Source organism: Colius striatus, chromosome 1, assembly GCF_028858725.1.
Source record: "Colius striatus isolate bColStr4 chromosome 1, bColStr4.1.hap1, whole genome shotgun sequence".
Lineage (NCBI taxonomy): Eukaryota > Metazoa > Chordata > Aves > Coliiformes > Coliidae > Colius > Colius striatus.
Window position 1 is genome coordinate 51,648,520 of NC_084759.1, and position 27,840 is coordinate 51,676,359.

The 27,840-nt window shown below is 40.6% G+C and overlaps 1 protein-coding gene across 1 annotated transcript in view; it reads left to right on the forward strand.

The window, feature by feature from the left end:
• Window positions 1–25,269, forward strand: part of GPC6 (glypican 6) — a 526,929-nt gene extending 501,660 nt beyond the window's left edge. Inside the window, exons 6-8 of the mRNA XM_062020522.1 lie at window positions 15,023–15,159; window positions 24,464–24,639; window positions 25,067–25,269. Coding sequence (XP_061876506.1) covers window positions 15,023–15,159; window positions 24,464–24,639; window positions 25,067–25,269 — 516 coding nt within the window. The remainder of the gene's footprint in view (window positions 1–15,022; window positions 15,160–24,463; window positions 24,640–25,066) is intronic.
• Window positions 25,270–27,840: the final 2,571 nt, after the last annotated feature.

The window sequence follows — 27,840 nt, forward strand, 5'->3', positions numbered from 1 at the left end:
TTTTTCTGTGTGTCATGTTCAAGGGCACCTTGATTTAAGCTGTAACCAGTGCCCCAGTGTATAGTCACAGGGTTATTTCTGTTCTTTGGGGAGAAAATCAGGCTGCCAATGTACATGTCCTTCATGGCAGAATATCTGTCTAGAGAGAGGAAAGCAGATGCATGCACAAGGCTGAAAATCCCAAATATAGCCTCTAATAGGTGTGATAATTATTTTCAGGAAAAAGTGATAAGATGCAATTTAAATCCATTGGGCACATTGTTCCAATGAATGCGTAGTGTATTTATTAGAGTACTCATAGGATTTATAGCTGCTCCAAAGAAGTACATCTGCTCTATGACTACAGGCAACACTCATTTCTAGGGAAAGTTTATTGAAACTTCTTTTTAATCTGCTTTAACCTCTTGCATGCTGATGTAATATATCTAAAAGTGAGTTGCCCTACTTAGCCTTCACTGCCAAAGGCTAGATGAGAGTTTTCAGCTGCTCTGGATGCTCAGGCTGGCTTGAATCCCAGCTTCAGACTGTCGAGACTCAAGCACACACCACCAAAAATCTATGTAATTCCTGGTTTCTGGGAAAGGAAATCTGAGTATAAAGATTGGAAGGGAATCATATATATCCAGGAGTGCCTAATTTAAGTGCCTCAGGATTGCAGGACACATCATGGCGTGCAACAGTTAGGAAGGGTACGTGTCAATGTACATATACAAATGCCCTCATGGTCCTGAGAAATGCTTATGCTGAAGGAACAGCTTAAGAAAAGCCCATGTTTTGACCTAACAAATCTCCTTCCCCATATATGCCCCATAGCTGGCAAGCTCATAGCTTGGAGGTGCCAAGGAAGAGTCTCTTAAAGCACCACCCATCTCTGTGTGCCTGCATGAGTTCACTGTCAGTCAGGTATTGATCTGACCTCTCTAACATCTCACTAGGATGGGGGAGCACATACAGGTGGCTGGGTACACATAGGAGGCAGCACCCACTGGTGGAATAGAAGCTGTTCCTGTTTCCCATTTCTTGTACTCAGCCACAGTGTGGGAGACTGTTTTCCAGCCTCACAGAGCACGGAAGGCTGTCCCGTCTCACCAAAACCCTTGGAGATAGTGAGCAAGCTGGATCACAACCTCAACAAACTCCAGCCATACAAGACAGACAGAGCCAACTCTGAGACAGCTGAAGAGGGTGATTCTCTACTGCACAAAGGAAAAGGGAAATAAAATGGAGGAGGAATAATCCAGTGAAAATAGAAGTAATTATTTTTTCATTGTATTTCATGGCAATTCATTACTGATGTGACAAAAAAACTGCTGAAAATACTGCTGAATTCGTACAACCAATGTTGCATGACAGTTCCCTCTCATATTTGCCCACCTGTGGCTGAAGATGTGAACTAGAGAGAATGTAACTACTTACTTGGTATTTAGGACAGAGTAGTCAACTGTTAGTTCTGCTGGCACATGACCAGTAGGTCAGACAGTTACTCACGAATATCACAAGACGGTGTTGTCATTCAGAGTGTTGACTAAGGCAGAGAGAGAATGCCAAGTGGATGAGCCATCATTAGAATGTCTTGCTTAGGATGGAAATCTCCATTAGGATTTTATATTTCTGCTTCTTTTTCTTCCTTGTGGCAACCTTTTTACACAACAGCAGGATGTTAACGGTGCATGCCAATAAGTATTTTTTTTTCCTTGAACACCATATTTGCTTCATATTCTTTTTTCTGTTGTATGTGAGAATTAAAGACAAAATGGTGCTAGGCCATTTCTTTCCACAGACCTTTTAATTTTTTTCCAGCCTCCTCTCTCTGAGCATTTGTACATTTGAGAGCAACTGTACATTTGCTCCCTTTCTTCCACAAACATCAGATCTCTCCTAGGAACCTGCTGTTCTTGTATGCTAAGATGTAAAAGCAGCGGACAGCAGCAGAACAGTCTGTTTGAAACTCGTTCTCATCTTTCCTTTTTATCCCACCTTTTTTTTTCTCACTTGTTATAAAACACTTCTGTTCTTCCAGTATTTAACTTCTTTTTTTTTTTTTTTAATTCCCTATGTCCACTGTTATTGGCTTTGATGGACAGATGAAGTATGATAGCTTGAGACACATTTGACAGAATATGACTTTGGCCTGCATAGATTACTGTCAGGGAATTTTCAGGGAAGTAGTGAAGTAAATTTGCAGTGACTAAAAAATGTGTTAGAAATTTTAGCATAATCACTGCTGCTGAACAATTTGATGGGTAAAACAATTAACTGCATTTATAATTTAGGTGAGTCCTCATAACTTTTTCTTATAGTTTAAAATCTCAAACCTCTTTGAGCCTTTTGGAAAATATTTTAGCCCAGTCTCTTGACAAAAATCATACACCCTTTCTGTAAAAATCATGATTTTCCTCTCATAGATAACTCAGAGATGGCAGGTTTTGGTCTTTCCTCAAACACAAGTATTATATCCTAAGGGAGAGGAGTAGCTAGGACACTTCCACCTTGTGCCACAACCTTCCTGGTCCTTTTCTTCTCCATGTTACCCAATCCCAGGCTTTTCAAATTGCATTCTTCAAATATTCCAATTAAGAAGATAAGCAATGAAAGAGTCTGTGAAGTTCAGGATCCTTATGGGATGCTCCTGAAAATATACTTCAGGCAGTGGCCTATATTTTACACACTGAGTATCAGTGTAGCTTTGGCTCAGTGAGGGTAATCTCTTCTGTCTGAAGAAGAGCTCCTGACTGGAAAATATCACTGCTTTTGCAGCTAAAATAGACAGAAAATGTGACCGTTTCTGCTATGATCTTTATCTCACATGTGACTCTACCCTTTTTTTCTATTTTGAGGTTTTTCTATACTGTAAAGGAGTCGGGGTTTAGTTTTTATAGGCAAAATTGCAAATTTTCTAGATTTTGTTTCCCCCATCTTGGGAAACTGCTTTGCTTAAAATCCACAGTCTTCACTATTTTGGTAAAACAAATCTAATTTTCCAGCTATTGAGGCTGTTGCTAAATCCCCCAAAACATGAATCCTAAAGCTTCTAGATTTTGAACTCAAACTGCAGCTCTTGTTACTTTTATAATGTCATTATTTTTATGATAGACTCATGACCATGGGAACATAGCCTGTGATCATCGAATGCCTGTCGTGACCTTGGATGAATCCTCGCTGAAATGTGGCAGAGGGCTAAGGTGGGGAAGGCACTTTGAAAAAGATACAAATAAATAGCCAGTGTGCAGCTGCCTCAATACTGAGGGTGCTGGCACAGAGACTATGCTGCTTTTAAGCTGCCTGCATGCAAGGAGCAAACATCGATCTTCTGTCCAGCTACTGGTTTCCATCAAGAGGAAAAGCCAGCAGGTTGCTGCCTGCCAGCTACAAGCAGCTCTGCAGCAGGTAACGCTCTGTTTGTGCTCACAGATAGCTGTGAAGAGCAGGCAGAGGATTGCCCAGACTTTGAGCAAAGAGACAAGAATATTTTGCTGTTCTTTGTGAAGTAACTCCCTGGCTATCCATTGCAGCTTGATTGCTTTGGGTTTTGTAGCTTTGCTTCCACGACCGATTCTGCCCTCATAGCTTGCAGCAGAAGATGCAGAGCAGTTTCTTCCTACATCCTATTTGGCTCCACATATCACAGTTAACGCATCCTTGTCGCCTCAGAGACATGCAGCCTGCCATCCCTCTACAGCCTCTATGACACAGAAGCCTCTTGTACTAGCATTAAAGAGGAAGGGAAGAGCACAGCAAGGTGGTTGGTGCTTGTTTGCTGCTTGTGCTTGTCAGCAAAGGCAGGCTTGACGTTGCTGCTGTCACTGCTCAGCACACCCAGGGCAGCAGCCAGAGCTGCCTTCCTTTTCCCAGACCATCTGGAGCAGCAACCACGGCTTCACCTCCTCCAGCTCTTCCCAGCTCTATCTTGCTTGTCTTCCCATCCAGACCTGGGTTAGTACTTGTCCATCACCCTTGGGAGACAAAATCAGCTTTCCATGCACAGCTGCCTAACTCAGGATCCTTCATGTGGCAGCACTGGGGTGACAGAGTGCTCAGATGCCGGCAGCATACTTGTGGTGACAGGGAGATGGATGGCAACCTGCAAAGCCTGCCCAAGCACCACAATAAATACTCAAGCAGTAACACTAAGTCTAGTTGCATGCTGTGTTTACCTGCTTGATTTAAATATGGTTTTAACTGTGCTATATTGCCATGACTGTTCAGTAGACATATCCTTGGAGGAGGAGGGAGGCTTATTACCTTAAAGCAATACTCCAGGAGGGAAAATAGACTTTTCATTATGAAGAAGGTGATAGGATGTAGGAGTAATGCTTTGCTTATCCAGTGACTCCCTGTTTGATTTCAAGCAATTTTCTTCACATATAATAACTTTTCCTATATATATGTAATAGGGGTATTCCTTTCTACTCTCTCTTTTTCTATTTGGAATGCAAAACTCTGGCACAGACACCTCCTCATTCAGATTCACACAGTATGCCTCAAGTGCTTGCTACTGTGCCCATTCTTATCCACACAAAATTTCTCCATCGGTGTTTGCTCTCTAAATTGTCCGGATTAGATTCCACAAATGGTCTTGCAAAGTGTATTGAATTTATGGCAGAGGTGAGCAGTGCACCTTGAATTTATATTGCTGAGCAAGTCATGAGGCTCAGACTGCAGAGTCCAGATATACACATGTGCTAGCACTTTCAGCTTCAAAGTGAATCAAACACTAGAAGGGATCCATTTCCTGATTCAGGATTAGACTGGACACCAATCTTGCAACAATATCTAAATTCGTGGCTTTTGCACCCGGCCATGTCAGAAAATGGGAAATCAATTAGTCTCATTAGATTTTTGCTGCTTTAGGATAAAATCTTAGGAGAACACGTCATTACTTTGCTGTACTTCAAACTGGACTTAAATTTTCTTCCTCTTTTAGAGTGATCCTTAAGCACTAGCTGTAGCTGGACCCATATCCAACCTCTGCGTCTCCTGCCTACATCTGCCCAAGTCCCTGGCAGCCTGGAAGAAGCTGTGTGCTGTTGTTCTGTTAGGATTCAGTAATTGGAGTACTTAACCCTATCATGAAAGGACACGAGAGCACAACACCACATCAGCGAAGGATAACTCACCCTCTCCTCAGTGGGAAGGCGATGAAAGTCATTAGTATATTGACAGAGCAGACTTACAGTACAAGGCTCTCTGACTCAGATTGTTTTCCTGATAAGTGCTTTTTCCTGCTGAGCCTACTTGCCTTGCTAGAAATGTGCATTGATAAACTTTTCTGAAAATATTGTTGTTTTCATTCTGAACCTTTTGTGATTTTCATTTTGGACTTAGACATTTTAACAAATTCTATTTGCATGTAATATAACACCGATTTGTTGAATCCCCTCTCATCTCTGAAGCAACACTGCAAATGAAATTGTGCATCTTCCTCAGACAGTCTGGAAAGAAAATTTGATAAAAAATAAATACAGAACTCCACTTCCCCACAACCAGCAAATACAAAGCCTCAAAGCCTCCGTGCTTTTAACTCTTTCCTGACTGTATATATTCACCACTTGTAATAATGCAGATTTGTAAATTTCAATTAAAATAATCCAGAATGCAAATATCCAGCCCATTGAAATCAAGAGACAATTCCAGTTAAACAGATTGTTGGGCAACCAGAAGCACTAGGGGAAAGAAACCTACCAAGCATTAATTCTGGATGAAATGAAAGTGTAATATTGAAGGAGGCAGGAGCTTGTATGCTGCAGCAGCTAGTTTGGGGTGTTGCGGTAAAGCTTCATTGCATGCTATGGAGAAATGTGTTTCGCCAACTTTGATTTCTTACTCTTCCCAATCACTCTCCCTTGGGTTGGGCCTATGGGGACAGCTGTTCCCCCTGGGATTGATGAGAGGGTTTGAAGGCTTCCATGGGCTCAGGACTGGGCTACCCACCGCTGCCTGCCCAGCTGCCTTCAGCAAGTAGCCAGGCAGCCCGCCTGCCTGCCTGCAGCCTGTATCTCCCTTGCTGTACAATCTCTCTCCCCTCCGCCGTCTCCTCATTCCCCTTCCCTGCTCTTTTCCCTTCCCTTTGGAAAGCAGAGGGGAGGCTAACATGTACTGATGAGGGGCCCATCCTCCTACTGCCCTGCCTTCCAGGCTAAAAGAGGGGGCACTCAGCTTACACCCCCAGCTGCACAAGATGTGCTCAGAGGAGAGGAAGTTTGTATACCTTTATCTTGGAAAGCACACAGAAAAAAGAAAGAACAGAATTCCTTAAAACCTTCAAATTAGTGATTAATGGGCCAAGAAAGGTGCTGTGGTCTGATTAACTAATTAATTAATCAGCATAAGAACACCAGTCATGAAAGAGTAGGTGTTTTTACACTTAAATTCCTTCAAAAAAATAGACATAGCTGGGCACTGAACAATGGACAATGCCTAAAGATCCCTGAAGTCCATTGGGAAAATTGTGTCAGTTTTGATATTGTATGGAAGATATATCAAATATTTCATGACAGTGTATAGTAATTTGAAAATCTTAAGGTGTATCCCTCATCAAAACTGTCGTTTTCATGCTCTGGCTTTGCACACTTCTTTGCTTTCTGTATTTTTGGCCACCTCAGCACAGCCTTATCTCCATGGCTCTGTCTACTCTGGGTAAACAGCTGGATGTAACACTCACGGTTGAGGGAGTGGAAGGTTAGAAGCCCAGAAGCTGCTGCCAGGGTACCCATCATCTTATTGCTTAACCTTATTTCAAGGCAGTGAGTGTCCACTGAGAGCTTCTTCAGTTTGGAAAGCAATGGAGCTATGTCAAGAAGTAACCACTAGAAGAAATGAAGGTAAATGTAAAGCTATCTCAAGTGTGATGTACAATTATCCATCTTGCTCTGTTATGAAAAAGCATATCCCAGCTCTTGCTGCCCTTAGAAATCATATGCTTTTCACAGCTGTTGGAAGGCTTGTGCTACTTGTCAGTTGAAACACATGCAGCTCCCTGTAAACCCTTGAGTTTTAAGAGAAAAACAGCCACTTCACTACTGGTATCAGATGAACATTTTCAGGACAAATGAAAGTCTGTAGAAGCTTGAAATGCTCTGTGAGTAATTGTTTACATTAGTTATTAACATTTATGCTTGCAGAGATGAAGGACTATTCACAAAGAATCAGTGCTTAACAGCTAAGCCTTGCCACAGAAAAGCCTCTGGCATTTTATCTTCAAGATTCCAGCATATTTCTCATGCTACTTTTATACTTATCTGCAATAAAAAGCTGATTCCTCCAAGTGCTTTGGATTTTCTTGAATCAGATTTATAAACCAGCCTTATAGCACCGGTCCCAGGTATTATAAGAAAGGGGAAAACTGCTTCAAGCCCCTATGGATTCCATTTCAGGACACTAACATTTGTAGTAGCTTCCACTTTCCCAAAAGCAGTGGTTTTATTCACTGGGGAGCTAAGGGCAGTGAACTTGGCCTGACATACCTACTTAAGGAGGCAGGGGCAAGGGTAAATAGGCACATTTAAAAAATGGAGTAGAAGTTTAGGCCAGGTTGTTCCGCCATTTGACAGACTCTTCCCCTTGCTTTCCTCAGACAAAATGAATGCTGAATGTGGGGAAGAGTTTGGTGTCAAGCTCTACCTGCCTGCAAGCTATAATGTCAGTGGTTTTACTTTTAAAAAGTCTCCATTTGCTGATGTGAAGCAGTGGAGAGCTCTCTTCAGAGAGACGGAGACTGATGGAGGTTTGGTGAGCGTTCAGATCAAAGTTAAGACACAAAAAGATAGTGCCATAAGGCACGTGCTTGCTTTGCTTATATTAGCTTTGAGTGTGGAGCTGTCAGCTCTGCAAGGTGACAGTCTAGCTCCTTACAGGGGCAATGGCACCTGCCTCTGGAGCTGGCTAACATGCAATGTAGCACAACCATTGCCAGGCCACAGATGGCAAGGAGACTTCTGCAAACCTCTAAATTAATTTCCTTACAAGGCATGCAAAAGGCAACCTGCATTGCTTTAAAATGCCTCTTTCAGATCAAAACTGAATGAAACAAAATGCAACTAGGTCATTCAAGACAGGTCACCAAGTGGTGACATGTAACTCACAACCCACAGTGGCTGGCCCAGGTTGCTGTTGGCATCCCAAATGACATTAGAAACTGAAATGAGTCAGTGCTGGTTTCCCATGAGCCTTACTGTGAATGTGGAAACATAAGTGTAGGAGTGTTAGTATGGGAGCTGAATGTACTCTAAATCTCTAGTTATACATCTGTTAGTCTGAGAATGTTGTAGGGCTAATAATAATTCTTTACTGTTTTAAAGCCCTTAGCTTGTTTCTTGTCAAAGATGTGGATAGCCCTTAGAGACAATGACAGCAAAAAACTCCTTCATTTTGCTTTAAAATACTCTGGTGAGAAAAATCTTGCTTTAGAAAGTCGCCTAGCTCATTTGTTTTATTTCACAAATTACCCAAGTGCCCATTTGTGCTTTATAACTGGGATTCAGCGTTAGTTCTTGATTAGAAGAGCTGTCATCTGCTTTTCTGTGCAGAAACATGAATCATGAGCAGGCAGTTATGGGTAGAGCTCTGGACCATTTAAAGTCACAAAGTCAAATATGAAAAAATAATTAATTAATGAATTAATTAATTAAAGAGAAGCAGGAAAACAAAAAGCATTTGTTGCACAAGAAGACCCAGGTGAAATTCTCAGAACTTATCTGTGCTGAGAAAGTATCAACAACCGTAAAATTTCACAGCCCTCTTTTCAGAACCGCAGCCTTAACGTTTTGTAGGGGAAATAAAGCTTTGGTTAACCTTGGTACTGGCAGACCTCATTAAAATAACAGCCTGTCACTTTCGAGTTTAAAATAACAGGGTTGTCAGTTTTATATTCAGCGGAACAATCTACGGTCTTATTCTCTGGGAACCGCCGCGGGTGTGCGGTGGTGGGGGGGAAGGGGGAAGTTTGGGGGGGAGGTGGTGCCTGTTCAGCGGTGCTAAGGCTGAGCAACAGTGCCACCTCGAGGGCCCCCCAGATTCAGAGTGCTCCCCGGCAGCCGGGACCCGTCCCGACCGACCCGACCCGACCCGACGGGATGCTCAAATCCTCCCGCGGAATCCCCGCCGCATACGCATTTTGCTTTTTAAAGGGCTGAAAATTAATCAAGCGAGCGGCAGCTCGGCGGCTGCGTGGTGTTTAAAAGTGTTTTTGCGAGAAGGTATGAAAAAAATTACCTCCGTACAGAGTAAATGAAGTTCTGCTTCGCTTGTTCCAAATCGAAGCAGGTCGCCCACGCTAGGGTACCTAATGTGCGTTGAAGTTTGAGGCACCTAATGTGCTGTTCTAAACAAAAGTATGTGCCTCAGCTCCTTCAACTCCAATCAGTGAAGAAATGAAGGTGCCTTTAAAAGCCTCTGAGAGAAAAATTCTCTTAAGCTAAATTCAGACATCTGAGTGAGACAGAGGAGGCCAAGTCAGTTGCGTATACATAAGTGCCTGGTGCCTCTGAGACATCTATATGGAGATGGCAGATATATCAAAGGACATACAGGACACGCATCTCTCCAGGGGCAGCCTTTAAAACTTAGGGGTCTGAGTTAAATGCTTTTCATTAAGCCCAGTTTACAAGGAAAACTGTGTGTCAATGAAAATACCCAGCTGTCCTAACCTGCTTGTGACATAGGACTCTTGTCCTATGACACCCACATGTAGCAGAAACGTAAATGTAACAACTAGTTAAAAACCATGTATAGTATGTGTTTGCTGACCTAATCCCTTTAAATAAGTCTTTAGCTGTTAGTCTTAGAATATTTTCAGATTAAATCCCTAATGCACATAAATACCAATCAATACATGAAGGTCTGATGCAGTTTTCTACTGGTACAGTGTAGCACAAATCAGATTGTGGTGATGTTTTTGTTCTCCCTAGCTGTCCATGCCCATGGCAAAGGGCATGCTCTTCGTGATCCCACATGCAGTTCAGGTGGTCAAGCACCGTATTCACAAACCTGTTACCAAGCTGCCCGTTGTTATACAAGGTCTACATCACTTTTAATAAAGAATGCAAGGATGTTAGCTAGGTGAGTGGCTGGGTATGATAGGCACGTCTACGGGAAAGCAAGCAGCAGGCAGTTCATAACTGTCTGTTTTTGACTTGGAAGTAGTGTAGCATGAAGAAGTGGCATTAGTTAAATGTTGGTTGTGAATGAAAAGGCAAAGAAATAAGTGACTAAAGAAACTATGAAAACATAAATGTGGCTTGTGATGACTACTTTCATATTCTCTAAGAAAAGAATTCTAGGCCTCTATTCGCTGTCTGCAGCTGTTCTGTTAGCAAAATACATTGGTAGGATACGCTTTACATACCTGGCCTGAAGTCTCTGAAATTACAGTGCCTCACACAAACATCCTTTAGAAACGTCTTTCAGGTGGCTGCCACATACCAACCTGTGGTATGTCATCCAGAGTGGCATCCTGAGACACCAAAGAAGCAGCGTCCAGTCAGCAGACGGAAACATTTATACATTTTTTTCCAGGGTACAAAGGCTTATCTCTCAATGAGACTTTGCACTGAGAAGTTTCTGAGCATCTCCGGGGAGAAGTTACTGACAGAAACGCAATCTGAATCTTCTGCTTGTGTTTCAAAAGGAAAATCTTCCCAAATTGCAGAATAAACAAGAAAAGAAATGCAATGCAAAAACATGAGGAAGATGAAAAGATTAATGAGAAGCATTTCTTCTTAACACAAGCAAGACTCCATATTATTTTATTTATTTCATTGGACCTGAGTCAGTTTTGGACACATTCCACTATCTTTGAACACTATTTTAGTGATTTCTCTCTCTGTAATAGTAGGGATTATAGCAGTGGGGATGATAAATCTGGAAGAACTATGAGGTGGATTTGCCAGGGGAGGACAAGCAGGGGAAAAAAGGAATTTACTTAAAATTATTTTGGGGTTCTCACCTTTAACATTTGCTTCTTAGATCCCCTTCTTCTGAGCATATGTTATGCCACTGCTAAAGGAGTGTGTTTCCATTGGAAACTAAACCAAAGTGGATTCCACAGGCGATTGGCTGCCCACTTCACAAGAAAGTGTATTTCTGGGATCTTTCACGCATTATAAAATGCAGTCTTCTCACTTCTAGTTTTACATGATATTTTCAATGCTTTAAGTTATCCTGGTGAGGCTTCCAGTATATCCAGATGTGCTGACTTATGACAAGGAATGCTAAAGTCTGATTCCTGCTAAAATGATGGGCTTGATTTTTGGCTCACTTCGTTACTTCAGAGTGCAAGGTGAGTAAAGAAGACACAAATGTTAGTCAGCTTTATTTACTTGTTTATAACTGAGCCCATGCTGCGAGGTCTGGAACTGAGCTCATGGGTGTTTTTCCAAGTTCTACTGAGGAATTGCACAACATACTTGACTGCCTCAGTCACATAAGAAGTCAGTGACAGAAATAAGAAATAACTGTATTTCTTGATGTAGAACACATAACTATACAATTTCCATAACTCTGGATATGAATTTGGAAATGATGGAGATATTTAACATTTCTCACCTACATAGTAATGTCTTTCTTCTGTTAGCAATCATGGATGAAGGCCAAGCTACTTTAATATCCATTTCTATACAGTCCTCAATAAATTAAAAATGTAACTCTTTGTGTAGCTCGTTATATTCTTTTTCTTATGAGAGAGAAAGCATTGCAATTTGAAACAAGTCTAGTAACTTCAAAGTAGCTGAAATAAAGTAGTTCAATATAGTATCAAGGCTACATCAGGATTCTGTCTAGGGAAAATCAGAGTAACTACAGTCAAAAAGATCCAGCTGTCTTAATCCGAATAAATCTTTGGTTGAGAAAGTAGAAAGGAAATATGTAAAATACCAAAATTGGATACATCTTGTGTTTAAATGTTTCCACAGAAGTCTAACTGAGCTTGAAAGCTAATCTTTAATTCAAAGAGTAGGAAACACCAAAGAATCATTTAGAAGGCCACAGGTAACTAGGGGAATACAGTAGTCTGACTTCATAAGCCACGAGACAGCAGTATTCACTGACTCTTTAGTGGCTTCTAATTTTTTTCCATGGGACTGAACATCTTTTACATATTTTCTTTTATGCTAATGGCGATCAAAACAATGTACGGAGGAACATGGGTAACCATGGGGACTAATAAGAGGCTTTCAGTGGTCATGCTTGAGGGGATCTCAGAACTGAAGCCACTAAAACCCACAGGCAAAAGTTTTACACGTCATGACAGGACAGCCATTACATTACCGGACTCTAGTCTGCATTTAAAGTATTATTAAAAGAACTCCAAAGTCATTGTCTGGCAGGGTGTTTGTCATGTAGAAGTGAACGTGATACTCCCTGAAAGAAGTGGTAAATCAATCAACATTCAGAATTCCTTTTTCAAGGCCATCAGAAATCATACTGCACTTGCAGAAAACCAATTTCAGGTTGAAGTTGAAGGAACTGTTTAGGTAAATGTGTAAACTCCACTAAAGCTGAGAGGGTTAAGAGAGGTTGAGTCACAAAGCAAGAAAGAGCAAGACTTCCCAGGCTGAGTTGTCTAAAGCTCAATGGTGAAATAATGCAAGAAGGAGGGGCGGATACCTATGAGGGGGATAAAAAGTGTTAAAATGCACCTGAACTGGAGGTGTCTTGAGAGGGCTGCAAATAGTAACCACTCCCTAAACTGTAGTCATTTTCACTGTTGCTGCTTTTCGTGAGTCATGTAAATGTCTTCCTTCCCCCTCGGGCTCTATAATGGGAATGACACCTCAGGGGAATGTATGTGAGATTTAATTAGCTGTCATTTACTAACAATCCTGGGTAAAGGAAGACTATCTTAATTTACCAGGTGTACTTCTGTAACACCAATTAAAAAAAAAAATCTTTGTTATTAGGAAATGTAATGATTTGTTGTCTATATGCAGTACACATATAGATTATGTAAACCATTTAAGGTCTTCAGGAGTGACTGGGGAATGGGAGCCCTCATTTTGATTTTCAGGGAGTATCTGGAGAGTGTTTACAGCATATGAGCTGTGAGAATCTCTCTCCATTCTTTTACCGACTTCTTGGAAAATACAAGATTTGTACTCCAAATTACAGCCCTTACGAGGGCTGGGAAGGAAATCAGCTTTCCAATGAGTGTTGACTCACTTGTGGTTCAAAACAGGAGACTGCAAGTCCTAGAGCACCAGCTCTAATCTGATTATGGTAGATATAGCCCTAAACATCTGAATTCTCAATAGCTCAAAATATCTTCCAGATAGCAATGAAGCTACTGCTGCCAAAACTAGTTACTCACCACTGGTATCAATCAGATTGCTTGTGCAAACAGTTATCCAGGCACAAGCAATAAATAAGAAAATCTGTCCTTTTGAGTCTCATGTTCCCCAAGCGTATACAAATGGGTCCTCCTCCCTGTAAACCCTCCTCCACGAGTTTTTCTATCTGACATAGTGCACTATGGCCTACCAGGAGTTTACACACCTCTCCTTGAACACTGGGCAGTTTAACTGAGTCACTAGTGCTGATTAGCTGCACTAGTAAGGACCTTGGGGTTTTTACCCCCAGGATGGGCAGAAGGGGAAGAAGAGAGATTGCTGCCTGCCCAAAGACCATGGACCACAGATACCAGATATCAGAAAGGCATCCTGAGACCATCCCCACTTTTGCTGAAAGTTTGCCCGCAGTCTATAAACTGGAATTTAACTTTGGCTTCACAGGGCACCCCTATTGTGAGCTTGCAAATGTTGCTAGTATCTCATATGAAAACAAAGCACAAAAGGCTTGGCAAGGTGTGTGGAAGAGATTTACAAGGTGTCTATCACAGCAAGAAACATCAACAACCCATGCAGCCAAATACTGTCCTACTTATTTCTTACAGATGAAAATGTAGACAGTGCTTCTGAAATAATATCCTTGGCTATTTCTATCTCCTGGCTTATAAAATGACATTCCACAGAGTTTAAGCATGGCAAAGCAGCATGGGCCATTTACTCAGAGAGCTATCATGTCTTCAGAACAAAAGATAGAAGAGATAAATAGCGAAGTAAAATATTGTTCCTCGACAACCTAAAAGCCAATCTCAAAACTGAATGGAAGAATGGAGAGCTTTTATTTCTCGTTTTTTTAAGGAATAAAGCTTGGCAATTTCCTTTGAAAGTTATTCAACAAGCTCCTCTAAATCCTATTACAACTTAATGTGAAATGCATTTGTTTTCATAAGAACAGTAGCACCATTCATCCTTTCTAGTCTGTCCTTTGCTGTTTCTATCTATTCTTGTAGATTTTTCCACTCCAGTATACCAAACGCAAAACAAGAACTGATAACATTTTAGCCAGAGCATTTATTTATTAAGTCAATACTGGAAATTCAGTTTGTTCCTTCTTGAGGACTGCATCGTGCCAAATTAAATTATTGTTCAAGGAGTTTATAACCTAAATAAACTGTTTCAACACTATCCCTACATTTTTTGAATGTGAAGTCTGTATCCAGATATTTATCTACACATAACAGCAGAGATGGATGTAGTCTCTGCATGCATGTGTAAACCTCTCTCTGTTGCTGAGACCCAAATGTACTGCAATGTATTCAGCCTGTATATCTTAAATCACTTCAACATCAGCTCAGCACTGCACATTTTTTTTAAAACCTCAGCATGTAGCTCTAAATATAATATATCTCTAAAGCATGATCAAGTTGGTGGGTGAGACATTTTATCTGATGTACATTGTTTAACTGAATTTACATTCAGCAGGCTTTGAGGCGTATTAATTCTTAGAAGGATGTACGTTTAGAAAGCCTTAGACAAACAGAGACTAGAAAGAGCAAGGTGTAACACGCTTTTATTAATGTCTTGCCTGTGGAAAAAGGTGACTTTGGTTTTTTATACTTTCCAAACACAAATGCTGACTGCCTTGCTTTCACCATCATCCCCATTATGATATTAAGCAATCTGTTATTTAACACAATAGCGTGGCTGGTGGTTTTAACGTGTTTTCTCTCTTCTTGTCTCCTTATCAGGTAACAGATATTAAAGAAAAGCTAAAGCTCTCTAAAAAGTTCTGGTCAACGTTACCGTACACAATCTGCAAGGATGAGAAAGTGACAGCGGGTCCATCAATCGAGGAGGACTGCTGGAACGGCCACAGCAAGGCGAGGTGAGGTGGACCCCCTTCCACCGCTCTCAGTTCAAATCCTCACCTGGCCTCAAGCAATCACGAAACTGAGAGTATTTCACAAAACTGTTTATAAGAGTGAAACGGAAAAGGGGGGAGAACAAGTAATTGTCCACTCACAGCTTGTAGCCGAGATTACTTATTGTCAAGGTGCCATTAAAGCCAGAGAGTCAGTCAGGGTAAATGTGCACAGCGTGTCAGCATGTGAACACAGAAAATGTTCATTGGTTCAGCTCCAGAAGGATAATTTATACCGAGATTTCAAAGAGCTCTTTAGCTCCATTTAACATCCCTGTGTTGGGACTGACAGCTTGTGAAGCAATTGCACTCTCGGGATATCATACTGGAATGAAACAGAAATTGGAATTTGGGTTCTATTTGCTATTGGCTGGCAAAGCTGAGGGCTATTTGCAGGGAGAAAAAAAAAAAACAAACAACTGAAAAATATCCAGCAGAGAATAAATGTAACACTCCTACTTACGTTGTCTAGAAGGCTTGACCTTACGTCACCTCATCAGAGATACTGTGCTCATCTGCCCTTGTTTGTGATGAGTTCTCCATGATTTTTAATTTTGAAGTTTACTTGGCTCTGGCTGTGTCAGGGCTGAAGCTGGCAGATGAGCAGGTGTCTCCAAAGGTCCCCGTGTGGATTCATCAGCTGACAGAGGAGAGGATCTGATTATCCCTGCCGAGAGACAGAGGAATTGCCTCAAGGACCACACCAGAGGCAATCAGGTTTCAAGTATGCAGCAGTAGCCTGTGCTTTGAGGGAGACAGGAGGAGTGGAGAGGTTTGAGTGTCTGGTGAACCCTGAATTTGGAGAGCAGTGATACTTTATAAACCTGTTAAAAGCCATTCTGCATAGATGAATGAATGGATGGATGGATGGACAAATAAACAGACAGATTGTACCTGCCCCATCATCTAATCATTTTCATAAGAAGTGCACTTTATAGGGAGAGGCTTTGCACTGAATGCACACCTTTTTTCCTAGCCTTACTACATAATGCTCAAAAGAATCAGTTCTACAGATGAAAGCAGAAGGCTGTTTGGGATACTGCTAGCCCACTTTTGAGATGCACATGGACAAATCTGCCCAAAAGCACAAGTCACTGCTCGGTTCTTAAGTCCCAGATCCAGAGAAAGCCATTGAGAACTCTGACAAAGACAGCTGGGAGGAGCATCTGGCTATTACAGGACTCATCACAAAGGAACAGTGTGAAGAGAGAAATAAAAATGGGGTTTTATCTTTCTCTATTATACCTCTTCTTGTCGGTGGGCTTTGTAAGATATGACCCCGGGCTGGTGCCCTGCAGCAGTTAAATGAAGCTTCCAGGCCTTGCAGCTGGATGCCATGTGTCACATCAGGATGCACACATTCATAAGAGATACATGCTCATCTTCCTGCAAAAGAGCAGTCAAACCTTCTAATTTCCCTCCTGTTTCAATGATCAACTCTAGAGTTTGTACCATGTCTGGCCGATACTTTTCATCTCTCTTCTGCTTTTACAATGAAGGGTCTGGCACAATTTCCACATTTGTTGGGAGTTCAGAGGTGCATTTTATGCATGTAGTTTTTCACCTTCCTCTTGCAGTATTTATCTTACAAGAATCCTCGTTATTTTCATGATGTCTTCTGAGAGTAATGTTCTGGAGCCAATGAGAAAAGCTGTCCTCTGCTGATAATACTCTTGATTAATTCAACACAGACATTTCGCTGGATGTGGAATCACAGCTTCAGAGCATCACCTGAAAATACAGTTTCAGCAGCCCAAGCCACTGCTCTTCTGTCCAGATTCTGTTTCATATCCATTTACAGAGGAAATGTATAGCCATAGTCTTACCAGCAGAATTCAGTAAATGCTTCAGGTGTGGAGAATAGTAATAAATCAGGGAGATACCACAGAATGCCATGGTCTGCATATGAAATAATATTAAAAGTAGTATTGAAAGTAATAAGCTTTAGATGCAAAATCACCACTTGGCTGGTGAACGTGGACATTTACTGCAGCATAAAGAAAAAACATAAATGCTTCCTTAATCATACTGGTTAGTATGTGATATCAAACACTAGTTCACAAGAACAAGAGTGGGCAAATCTGGCCAATATGCATATATCTATTTGTGTTCACTGTGTCACCTGTCATAAGCATCCCTGTGCTATATGAAGAGCTGCATTTTAAATTTCAGAGAGCATGACAGCAGCCCATAACAGAAGAAAAAAGGAAATTTAGCCACCTCCTCTTTGCCTAGACACTAATACTACAAGTAAGAAGACAACATGCTGTTAGCTGCTGTTAGGAAAGAAAATAGTTGCTGAGTTTTGATCACATCCTCTGGTGGTATAAAGAATTAGAAACTTTGAATTGCCAGATAGGCATTATGCCTCACGTTTCATTTCACACATCACCTTCCCATGCTGCTTTTACAGGGGAAAAGTTACAAACCTGAGATTGCAGAAAATGAAAACTAGGCTTTCTCCTGAGAGGCATTACACCAAGGTCACTTGTGGTTATTACACTCCCCAGACATCTCTTTGATACCATGATTAATTTACAGTGACACCGGGTCACCAAATGAAGGTTGCCAATTCACAATCATGGGGTAAGAAAGTCATCCATTTGGTGTTCTGGAAGGTTGCACTTGGCTTGTTGCTGATCCTGTACAAAGAATGGTTTTAATCAGATCACATCAGGTAGAAACCAACTGCTGTGGAAATGGGAAAATGTTTATTAGGTGGATGAATCTATTCTTTTGAAAAATCCATGTTAAAAATAATAACAACTTCAGACAAAGTGCTTTTTTAAAGAGATGCCTAACAGGACTTCCCCATCATATCTGTATTCATAAAAGAACTTGAATATAATTTTATGTTTAAAGAATTAATGTTTTTGCCAAGTGTACAGAGAGGTTTTTTAAAAACATATTTAGGATCTAAAAGACATAATTAAGACAAAACATTAAAAAATTAACTCCTTCTCTATATCCAGATAAATTCTTAACAACAGTTGATAAGCTCTTCACTTCTCGATCTTTTCCAGAAATTAAGGACTTTTCCCAATAATTATGGAATTCAAACTTTAGGATTTAAACCAAATCCTACGTGTTAGTCCTTAAATAAGTGACTTTTACTGAACTAAGAACAGTAACTAAATCTGCAACAACTCTGGTGGTCAGGAGGAGAATTGCTCCAACCACCTTAGCCAGACCGTGTGAAATACTCATGCACTGCCATCTTGGTGCTCATGCTCACAAGGACTATAGGCTTATTAATATCTCTTAGCTCTGGAAGTCTGTAATCTCTGGAAGAGATGAGACTTTCGTTCCTTTCCATGAGGAACTCACCACTCCTCCCAGTACAATGAGGAAGAAATGGAACTGTATATGACACGGACTGTAACTATAAAATAAAATATTAAAAAATATATATATAAAGTTGGGGAATAAAAGGAAAACAAATACTGTAATTTTCAACTTCTAGTTCAAAACTACAAGTTATTTAACCAAAATGAACACCGGATGGGATCTCAGCTGGCCTGAAATTCCCTTCTTCTCCTGCCACATGTATGGGAGTGCCTGCTTCCCCAGTAGAGTGCCTTTTAATTCCTGGTGAAATTCAGATGGGAAGACTCATCAGTTCAGTGTCTGGGAAAACTGCCCATTGCTAACCAGCAAGTCTTGTAATCAGAATAAGTTAAATGTCCTTTCGCCGGAGACAGGCAAAGATAACCATTTAGCACCACTAGTAAAAGTGTGAATAAACCACTTACCACTAAGTGTGAAAATTACTTATTCTTAATTGGTGGCTCTAGTTTATTTTTACATCTTCTTCTTTACAGGAAACTAGCAGATGAGCCCTCTCCTTCTGTCTCTTTGAATTTTTCTCCAAGATGGAGAAAAAAAAAAAACCATAACCAAACTGAAAATATCCTTCCTATGGGGATTACCTCCTGAGCAAACAGAATCAGATGAGGTGATCTAGTTAGCCAAACAAGCCAATTTTCCAGTGCACTTATCTTTCTGGACCAGATGTGACTGCCTACTCCCAGCTCAGCCTGAGTAAGCCTATGCTGTATTTTGTACTCTCTTGCCTACAATTCTGAGAACCTGGAAAAACTCCAGTACTACCTAGGTGGGATGCTCCAGTCATACTGTAAGCAGCTGCTGCAGCAGCAAAATATGCTGCTCTTAACGGCAGATGTCTTTTAAAGACCAGAAGATTCCTTGGTTTTTTTCCTTTTCATAGCAAAAAAAAAGTGGTTTTAAATAGGCTTTGTGATACTTGGCTATGATGTGCCAAAAGATATCTTTGCTGTATCTGCTGAGACAAGCAAGAATTGTGGAAAGACTAAGAGGAACAGAAAGCATTAATATTTTAAAAAACAATGTAAATTACACTAAAATCCTGACATAGCTGAGTGAGGAGCAAACAGCAGAAAATAAACAGTATTGTTTGGCTTCTCTATACTCAGAGGGCTAAGAAAGATGGTTTTTTGGGTTTTTTTTTTTTTTTGTAAGAGGATTCAAAGAACAGACACTGATTCAAGTTGGCACTTCTTTTCTTTTATAATGGGCATACAGTTCTTGTAATGGCCAGGCCTACAAATTGATCATTAACGAGAGCAGAAGCGGCAGCAAAGCTTAAAATTCACAGGGGTGTCTCCACTTACAGAACTGCAGCAAAAGCAGCTGTGTTCAACAACTTTGCCCAGCCAGCAACAAATCTTCTGTCAAAACGTGGTCCCAAGACATGGCTTCCAACTCATGTGTGGGTGTGACTTAACCCTACCCCACACACATCAAAATGCGTTTGTCAGATCATGTGCTGGCAGCCTCTTAGAGGCTGCCACTCATGAAACACCTTGGGCTGTATGTTCCTGTATCTGTATCAGTCCTTTAAAGAAAGAAAAACAGTTCAAAGACATTTACATCTAATACAGGCTTTTCTGCCCTTTTTCCTCTCTGAGGAAGCAGGCAAACTACTTCAGTAATGAGGGCAGAATCCAGCTTCACATTCAGGCATGTAAATAGATAGATATAGATATAGATGATATAGATATAGATATAGATATAGATATAGATATAGATATAGATATAGATATTCATATACATATACATATACATATACATATACATATACATATACATATACATATACATATACATATACATATACATATACATAGATATGTGTCCAGTTCTGGGCTCCTCAGCTCAAGAGGGACAGGGAAGTGCTGGAGAGAGTCCAGTGCAGGTCCACCAAGATGATCAGGGGACTGGAACATCTTTCATATGAGGAAAGGCTGCGGGAACTGGGGCTGTTTAGTCTGGAGAAGAGGAGACTGAGGGGAGATCTTATTAACATTTACAAATATCTAAAGGGTGGGTGTCAGGAGGTTGGGACATCCCTCTTTCCTATAGTAGCTAGCAACAGGACAAAGGGTAATGGGATGAAGCTGGAACATAAAAAGTTCCACTTAAACATAAGAAAAACCTATTTCACTGTTCAGGTGAGGGAGCCCTGGCACAGGCTGCCCAGAGGGGTTGTGGAGTCTCCTTCCTTGGAGGTCTTCAAGACCCGCCTGGACATGTTCCTATGTGACCTGATCTAGGTGACCCTGCTTCTGCAGGGGGGTTAGACTAGATGAACTCTAAAGGTCCCTTCCAACCCCTACCATTCTATGATTCTATGATATAGATATAGATATAGATATAGATGATATAGATATGTATACCTGTGAATGAGACAATAAGGAGTTCTTTGTGTTGCCCAAGCAAGAGTAATATCATTTGAGATTCTCTGGCATGTCTGAGATGAAGACCTCCCATCTAGACCACAGGCTGGTCTAGAGCTGCTTTAGCATTTTAAAAATCACCAGTGTTAAGCTGTCTGAAGAATGCCCCAATATTCTGTCAGTGTAGTCAACAGGCCAGTTTTCCACTGCCTAGATACACTTATCTACTGCTATGTGGTTTGGTCTAAACAGTCAAGATACCTCATGTAGCTGGCAAATAAGTCACTGGACCTACAGGGTATTCAAACTTTATTGGAGTGGCAGCAAGACACCAAGCAGCATATACACTGATGGTAGTAAAGGCTCAATTCACCTGCAAAAAGAAGGACACAATACAAATTTAGATGCCCTAGGTGTCCAAGACCTCCACTTCAGGCCTGTAGATAAGATGCAGAAAATCACATCTTTCGGGGCTAATAACAAAGTGCAATAACGAAGAGCACTCAAATAGCACCAGATGTCTATATTTCTGTAACTAAATCCCAGCAGATGAAGTCTAATGAACTAGTCATTTGGCCAAAGGCACACGGGACCCCAACAGCTGTCCTCACTCCACTGATGAACAAACTCCTGACTAATTATGACTAGATCTCATGTTGACTAGATCTGGAGAGAGCATGGCTCTGCTCATTTGCAGATACTTGAGTCTAGAATTGCAAGTTTTAGCATCTATATAATCCTAAAGATGAATCTTCAGCCTGTCTAGTTTTTTTGCTCTTAGGCCCTAAATGCCAAAAGGTTCATTCACCTGTGAATTTAAGTATCCCCCTTAAACATATGGTTTATGGCAATCATAAGGTAATGTATTTCCTGTGACCCACATCCAGTATGACTCCCTTACAAACCTAGGTGAGGTGTACTGGACTGTTCTCCCAAAATCTGAAGCCCTTTCATGCCAGGAATGCTTTGGGGATCACCAGATCCTGAGGCAGATACTGTGAGGTGTGTGTGAATTTGACTGAATCACTTCCTGTGACTGAATGGGCTGGCCCATTTAAAGTTAGGTGGTCTTCAGAAGGACATCAGATCCACACTGATCACAGTGCAGAATATGAACCTCAATAAAAATCACACACCAGAGCGCTCTCTAACTGCTTTAAATCTCCAAACTAACTCATATTGTCTTCCTGTAAAAAGCTCACTAAAAAGTCAATGCATTCTTCTTTCGTTATTGACAATAAGACAGGACAAAGTTGAACATAAATCACAGAAAGCCTGTGAACTGCCATTCAGAGCTAGCCATAGATTCTCATTAGTGCCTTGCAATAAAGAGCAGCTAGACTTTCATAAACATGGAAAGCAATCCACATGAATATTCAGTGATTTGAAATCACTTCCAGGTGCTAACGGCTATGGTCATTGTCATGAACAAGATACTGGGCAAGATGGACATTCTCTGAGGCAACAGAGCAATTCTTACATTCTTTTTTTTCTTTTAATCCACTATACCTTGAAAACACTGATTTACTCCTAGGCTGAGTAATTTATCTACAAGCAGCCATTTCATTTGTAGAGACATGTGACAGATGGAGGTGCTGTTCCTTTGCAGGCCAGCATTTCCCAGTGTGTCAAGGTCTCCATCCTGCTGCCTCCAGGCAGCTCTGCAGAATTATTTCCAATTTCTGTCTTTGGTAATTCATAACCCTGCAGCCTGCAGTCCTCCATACTAGAGGAAGTGCCTCTGTATTCTTATTAGTCAAGCCTGGACCACAGTAGTCTGGATGGGATCCCTATAGCCTTGTTATTTCTCGTTATGATACTAGTGAAACTATAGGACACGCAGTTTAAGGCTGGGTATTTTTGTCAGTCATGTTTTGTTCTTGTATGTTTGGACTCCCTCAGGATTGTTCTCATGTAAGTTTTCAAAGGCCGTGATGACAAATGAGTCTCATCTTGCAAAGCAAGGATCTAGTATGATGAGACTAAACCCTTCCCTGATGCAGCAAAGCAGTCATCATTTTGTGAACTTCCAGAAGCAATACAAAACTTACTTTCCCTTAATCGTAACTTCAGTAGAGAAAGTTCTTTTTTTCTCCAAGAATGACATATTTATTTTTAAGGGATATATTTATTTTCCATACCAATATGAACATAACATTGGCACCAATGCCAAATTTGAATATTGATAGACAATTGGTCTGGCACAAATGAGAGTGACTCCTAAACTATATTCAGTACCAGATATCATGAGAGTTTGCCATTAGTAGGCTAGACTGTGCTATCATTACTGGCTAAGCACTTACTCACACAAGGAGTCCAATAAATATCTGTGGGATAGCCTGGTATGGAAACTAATCACAAAAGGGATCATATCCTGGCAAAGAACATCGACAAAGGGTAGATCTGCCCCAAATTACTCACAGTCTAAATATAAGACAAAGACAGTAGGTAACTGAAGACAGATGAGAGAGAACAGGGAAGCAGTGATGCACTATTTTCTCAAGATACCATGCCAGCACAGAGAAATAATGTCAGCCTTTTATCAGCATAGCAGCTGTAAAACATGGAGATCATTTTTAACCTACTCAAAGCAGGAAAAAAGGCACCTTTGCAGATGCCTATAAGGAGAGTTTCCTGAGGACAAAGAGCAGCAGCAGACAAAGTGTGTGTGTTTAACAAAAGATGATGAAGACTTTTACTGTAGGACGGTTGATGGCATGGGCTGATTTTTGTCGGGTAGAGATACCTGTAAAAGTACACTTGCTGCCTGTCAGCAGCCTAAGACTGCAATTGCCAAGGTCAGAGAAGGGAATGCTGCAGTAATCACGATATTATAAGATAAAAGCCTGAATAAAAAATTCAGATGTGTGGATGGATAGGAAATGCCATACCTTGAATGTTATGCATAAAGCACGTGGATGATGAGAGTGTAGCCTGTTTGTAAGGAATAAGGATCAAATTAAAGATGATGCTGGAGTGTGGTAAACTCACAATACTGGTTTTGGGCCTGGATGTCAGCTAGGCTGAAGATGTTATCCACAGAAGTCAAAAAAAGAGATGCAAGAAAGAATCAGAATTGTTTCCTTTAAATGAGGAAACTACCTCAGGAACAACGAATTTGCTCTATATAACAAAGGAGTTCTTATTTTTTTTAAATGGAAAGAAATAAAAACAGGGGAACGCGTTGTTTGATGCTTAATTTAGTGTGTATCCATTCATATCAGTAGAGGATCTGAACATGTAGTGAATTAGTGCTGGCTGGTGAACCTCTTCCATAGGTCACTGAGCCAGTGCACTTGCTGGGGAGTGTGTGAAGAGTTAGGAGGTCAGAGAGCTTAAATCCTTTCTGCTTTCCATTCAGCTGAGCTACTAAAAAGATCCTTTGGAGTCTGTAAAATTAAAAGCCATATTTTTAAAATAGTTTCACTGGAGTTGTTTAAGAACTGTGGGATCACTACCAATGTCAAGTTGCTTAGCACAGCATTTACTATACAGTCTTCTATTTCTGAAACTTACTGCATTTTCAACTAATCATTCATTCTGCTATATAGATATTTGCCTGAGATTATGAACGATGGCTTGACCAACCAGATCAACAATCCAGAAGTAGACGTGGACATCACAAGGCCAGACACTTTCATTCGACAACAAATCATGGCATTACGTGTCATGACTAACAAACTGAAGAATGCGTATAATGGAAATGATGTCAACTTCCAGGATACAAGTAAGAAAGCATTAACTGTCTTTAAATAAGAACATTTTTGGAACACATTTATAAATCAGTTCCATGTCAATGGCTTGCTTTGGTCTTTGTGCTTTGTGCTGCTGACAACACTAAAAAAGTCTTTTTCTGTCCAATGAAATTCCGGTTATGTATTTGTTTTTTTTGCCTCTCTTGCTTATCTTCATACCAAACGCACCAAGACATTGAGGGCTTTCCATAACCTCGGAAGTCCACTACTTTTCCAGAACAGCATTTAGTCACCTAATTAAAACACAGTGCCTTTCCTTTGGATGCTTTACTGAATGAAAGTTTGCACCACCAATACCTTCCCATTCCCAAGATGTTCATTCCCACCAGGGCATTGAGTGGAACAGGAATGAGAAAAAGGATGCATGCTGTAACCCACATCCTCTCTCCTTTGTGCCAGGTGATGAAACCAGCGGCTCGGGCAGTGGAAGTGGCTGTACGGATGACATCTGTCCCACCGAGTTCGATTTCGTCACCACCGAAGCACCACCAGTCGACTCTGACAGGAGAGAGGTGGAGGCTTCAGCCACACAGCCAGGCTGGTCACTGCAGACATTGCTCGTCATCTTCATCAGTCTTGTTCTGCAGAGACAGTGGAGATAATCCTGGATCTGGTCAGAGAAACTGTGTTTTAGCTACAGAAACAGCCAACTTTCTTTTCTTATACTCTTGGACAATGGACCATGCCACAAACACTTGCAGTTTTCTACTAGAAGAGAGCAGTACAGCAACCTGCTGCCCTTTTTTGTTTTCCCAAAGAGTACCAGGTGCCAGATCGAACTGCTTCCTGCTTTTTTCAGATATCTCTGAAGACAATATTCACTCTTGAGAGAATTCTTTCTCAAACCTTTATTACAGGAGACTTTCTGAGCTTCATTTCCTTTTATGCTGCAAAAGTGAAAAAAAAAAAGGATGTTACGGTGTGTGTTTTTCCCTAACGAGAAAAAAAAAAAGAGGGGGGGAGAAACCAAGAAAACAGTTTTCTTTCTGAATCAGGCCTGACTAAAGGCTGCTGCATTTCAACAGAACATCAACAGAACAAAAAGAGACAAGAATGGAACAAAAAATAATGCAACTATTCTTCACTGACAGCCAGGTTTCCTTTAGGAACTTCTATAGGATGATTCAGATTATCACAATGATCATTGCTATAGGGAGGAAATCTGGGTTTCTTTTGTCCAACATAAATGTATGTCTCAACGGTGAATGTCTTGCACTCCATCTGCCAACCACATCAGATTGGTATTAAGGTAGAGAAGCTGAGAAATAATTTTATCTTTTTAGTATGATAGTAACTCCACTAGCTTCAGAATATCATGTTACAGTTATTTAGGATTTAAATCTTAATGCCCAGTAAAAAGTTGAGTAGTAGCACGATTTCACCTAGCGTCTTTTAGTATTTATCCATGTTATACAATTGGCACAGATTTCCACTTAGCTCACCATCAGCCGTGGTGGTAATGCTAAACAACACTCCTGACAAACCTCTCCTCAAGGGTGCAGACAGAAAATAATCTCTTGTGATATCATCTCTTTCCTTTTGTCACTCTCCTGACATTGATTAGGACTTTCTGCTACTATGTTTGTTATCCTATTAAGACAGCAATTCTCTAACGGACTAACAGCGACCGGATCGATAGTGTGTTTCACACCTAACTACATCTTTCATATCAGTTAATTTCACAAGGATTTCTTCTACAAAATTTCAGAACAAACAAATTTCAAACAAATATATAGTACTGACATGGAGGTTTCTTTCACTTTTTTAGTCTTAGTATGATCATCTATTTTTATATATATAAATATATATAAATCACAGATTTTAACTTCTTAATTACAAGCTCAGGGTTGACACTTCTTTGTAAGAAAAAAATGTTCAGTCAACCAGCTCTTCTTTTTTTTGTGCTGCTCTGAAAAGTAACCCTTTAATGACTGGTGAGCACGAAAATCAAAGAAGATAATTTTTTACATATCCTGTTGTCCATTTCTTAACAGGTTCACAGAGGTGGGGGAGAAAAACCTCTCTCATATGTGTGCATTTGTGGGGGATATGTGAGTTTGTATGACAGGTCTAGAGAAGGTCATGGATGTTATTTGTGATGGCAATTGTACTCTCAGATTCTTCAAGGAAATATTGCTTTAATAATCATTGCCTAAATGACTATGGTCCTGGATAGAGTTTCCCTGAGCTGCATCTCATTGTAAGACCTGAGATGGAAACCATTTAAATTCGGGACAAATGAGTGTCAACAATTAGACATGAAAACCTCCCCTCTTCCATCAGACACAGACAAAGGGCTTCTGGGACAATTCTGTGTGGTGTTGAAATGATTCACTAGAATTTTCTTTCCTAATTCTTACAGTGACTCTGGAAATGCTATAGACAAATTGTGTAACACTGTAAATCCAGCCAACCACATTACAATTTAACAGCAGAGCAGATAGATCATATCCATTGCAATCTCTTTTTCTTCTCAAATTATAATTAGCTATTGATTTAGGCATGAAATTAAAGTAGAAAACACACAGCACGTTAAAGTATACTCGGGCACTTTTAGCAAAAAAGTATCTGCAAACTAACTATATAGTATGTCTAATAACAAAAAGCATAGGTTTTGAGCCACTTGTATTCCATTCTTTTTTTTCTTCTCCCATTTGTTTATTTACTTCAAAGTAGAATGATATATTCTCCCAGGCCCAGTCTAGCACGCAAAAAGATCTGGCTAAGTGTTCCAATCACACCAGTCTTAGACCAGCTGTGGCAGTGCTTCCTGCTGCTCTGATGGTTCCCTCTAGAGAAAATCTTGTCATTCAGCATTTCATTTTAACTTCCTGAACTTTAAGGCATTAAAGTCTTCAGGAAGTTAAACATCTGAATGTAAGTCAATTCTTAAATGATTTTTCATTGTCCCTGACACAGCAGGTACCAAGCAGTGGATCTTTGATTCTTTTTCCTGAACTCACACATGCAGCTTTCTACAAGGAGAGCTCTTTAAAACTTCCCTGGTACATCTCTTTCTACCTATATACGTAACCTTTTTATGCTTCTCCTCCTCGGCAATCTCATTTCAGGATAAGTTGAGTGTCATTTGCTTTATCCCATTGTGTGTTTGTTTGGTGGTAACTGATACTATTTCCACCTGATTATTCTGGGTCTAAAAACTTCTTGGCAGG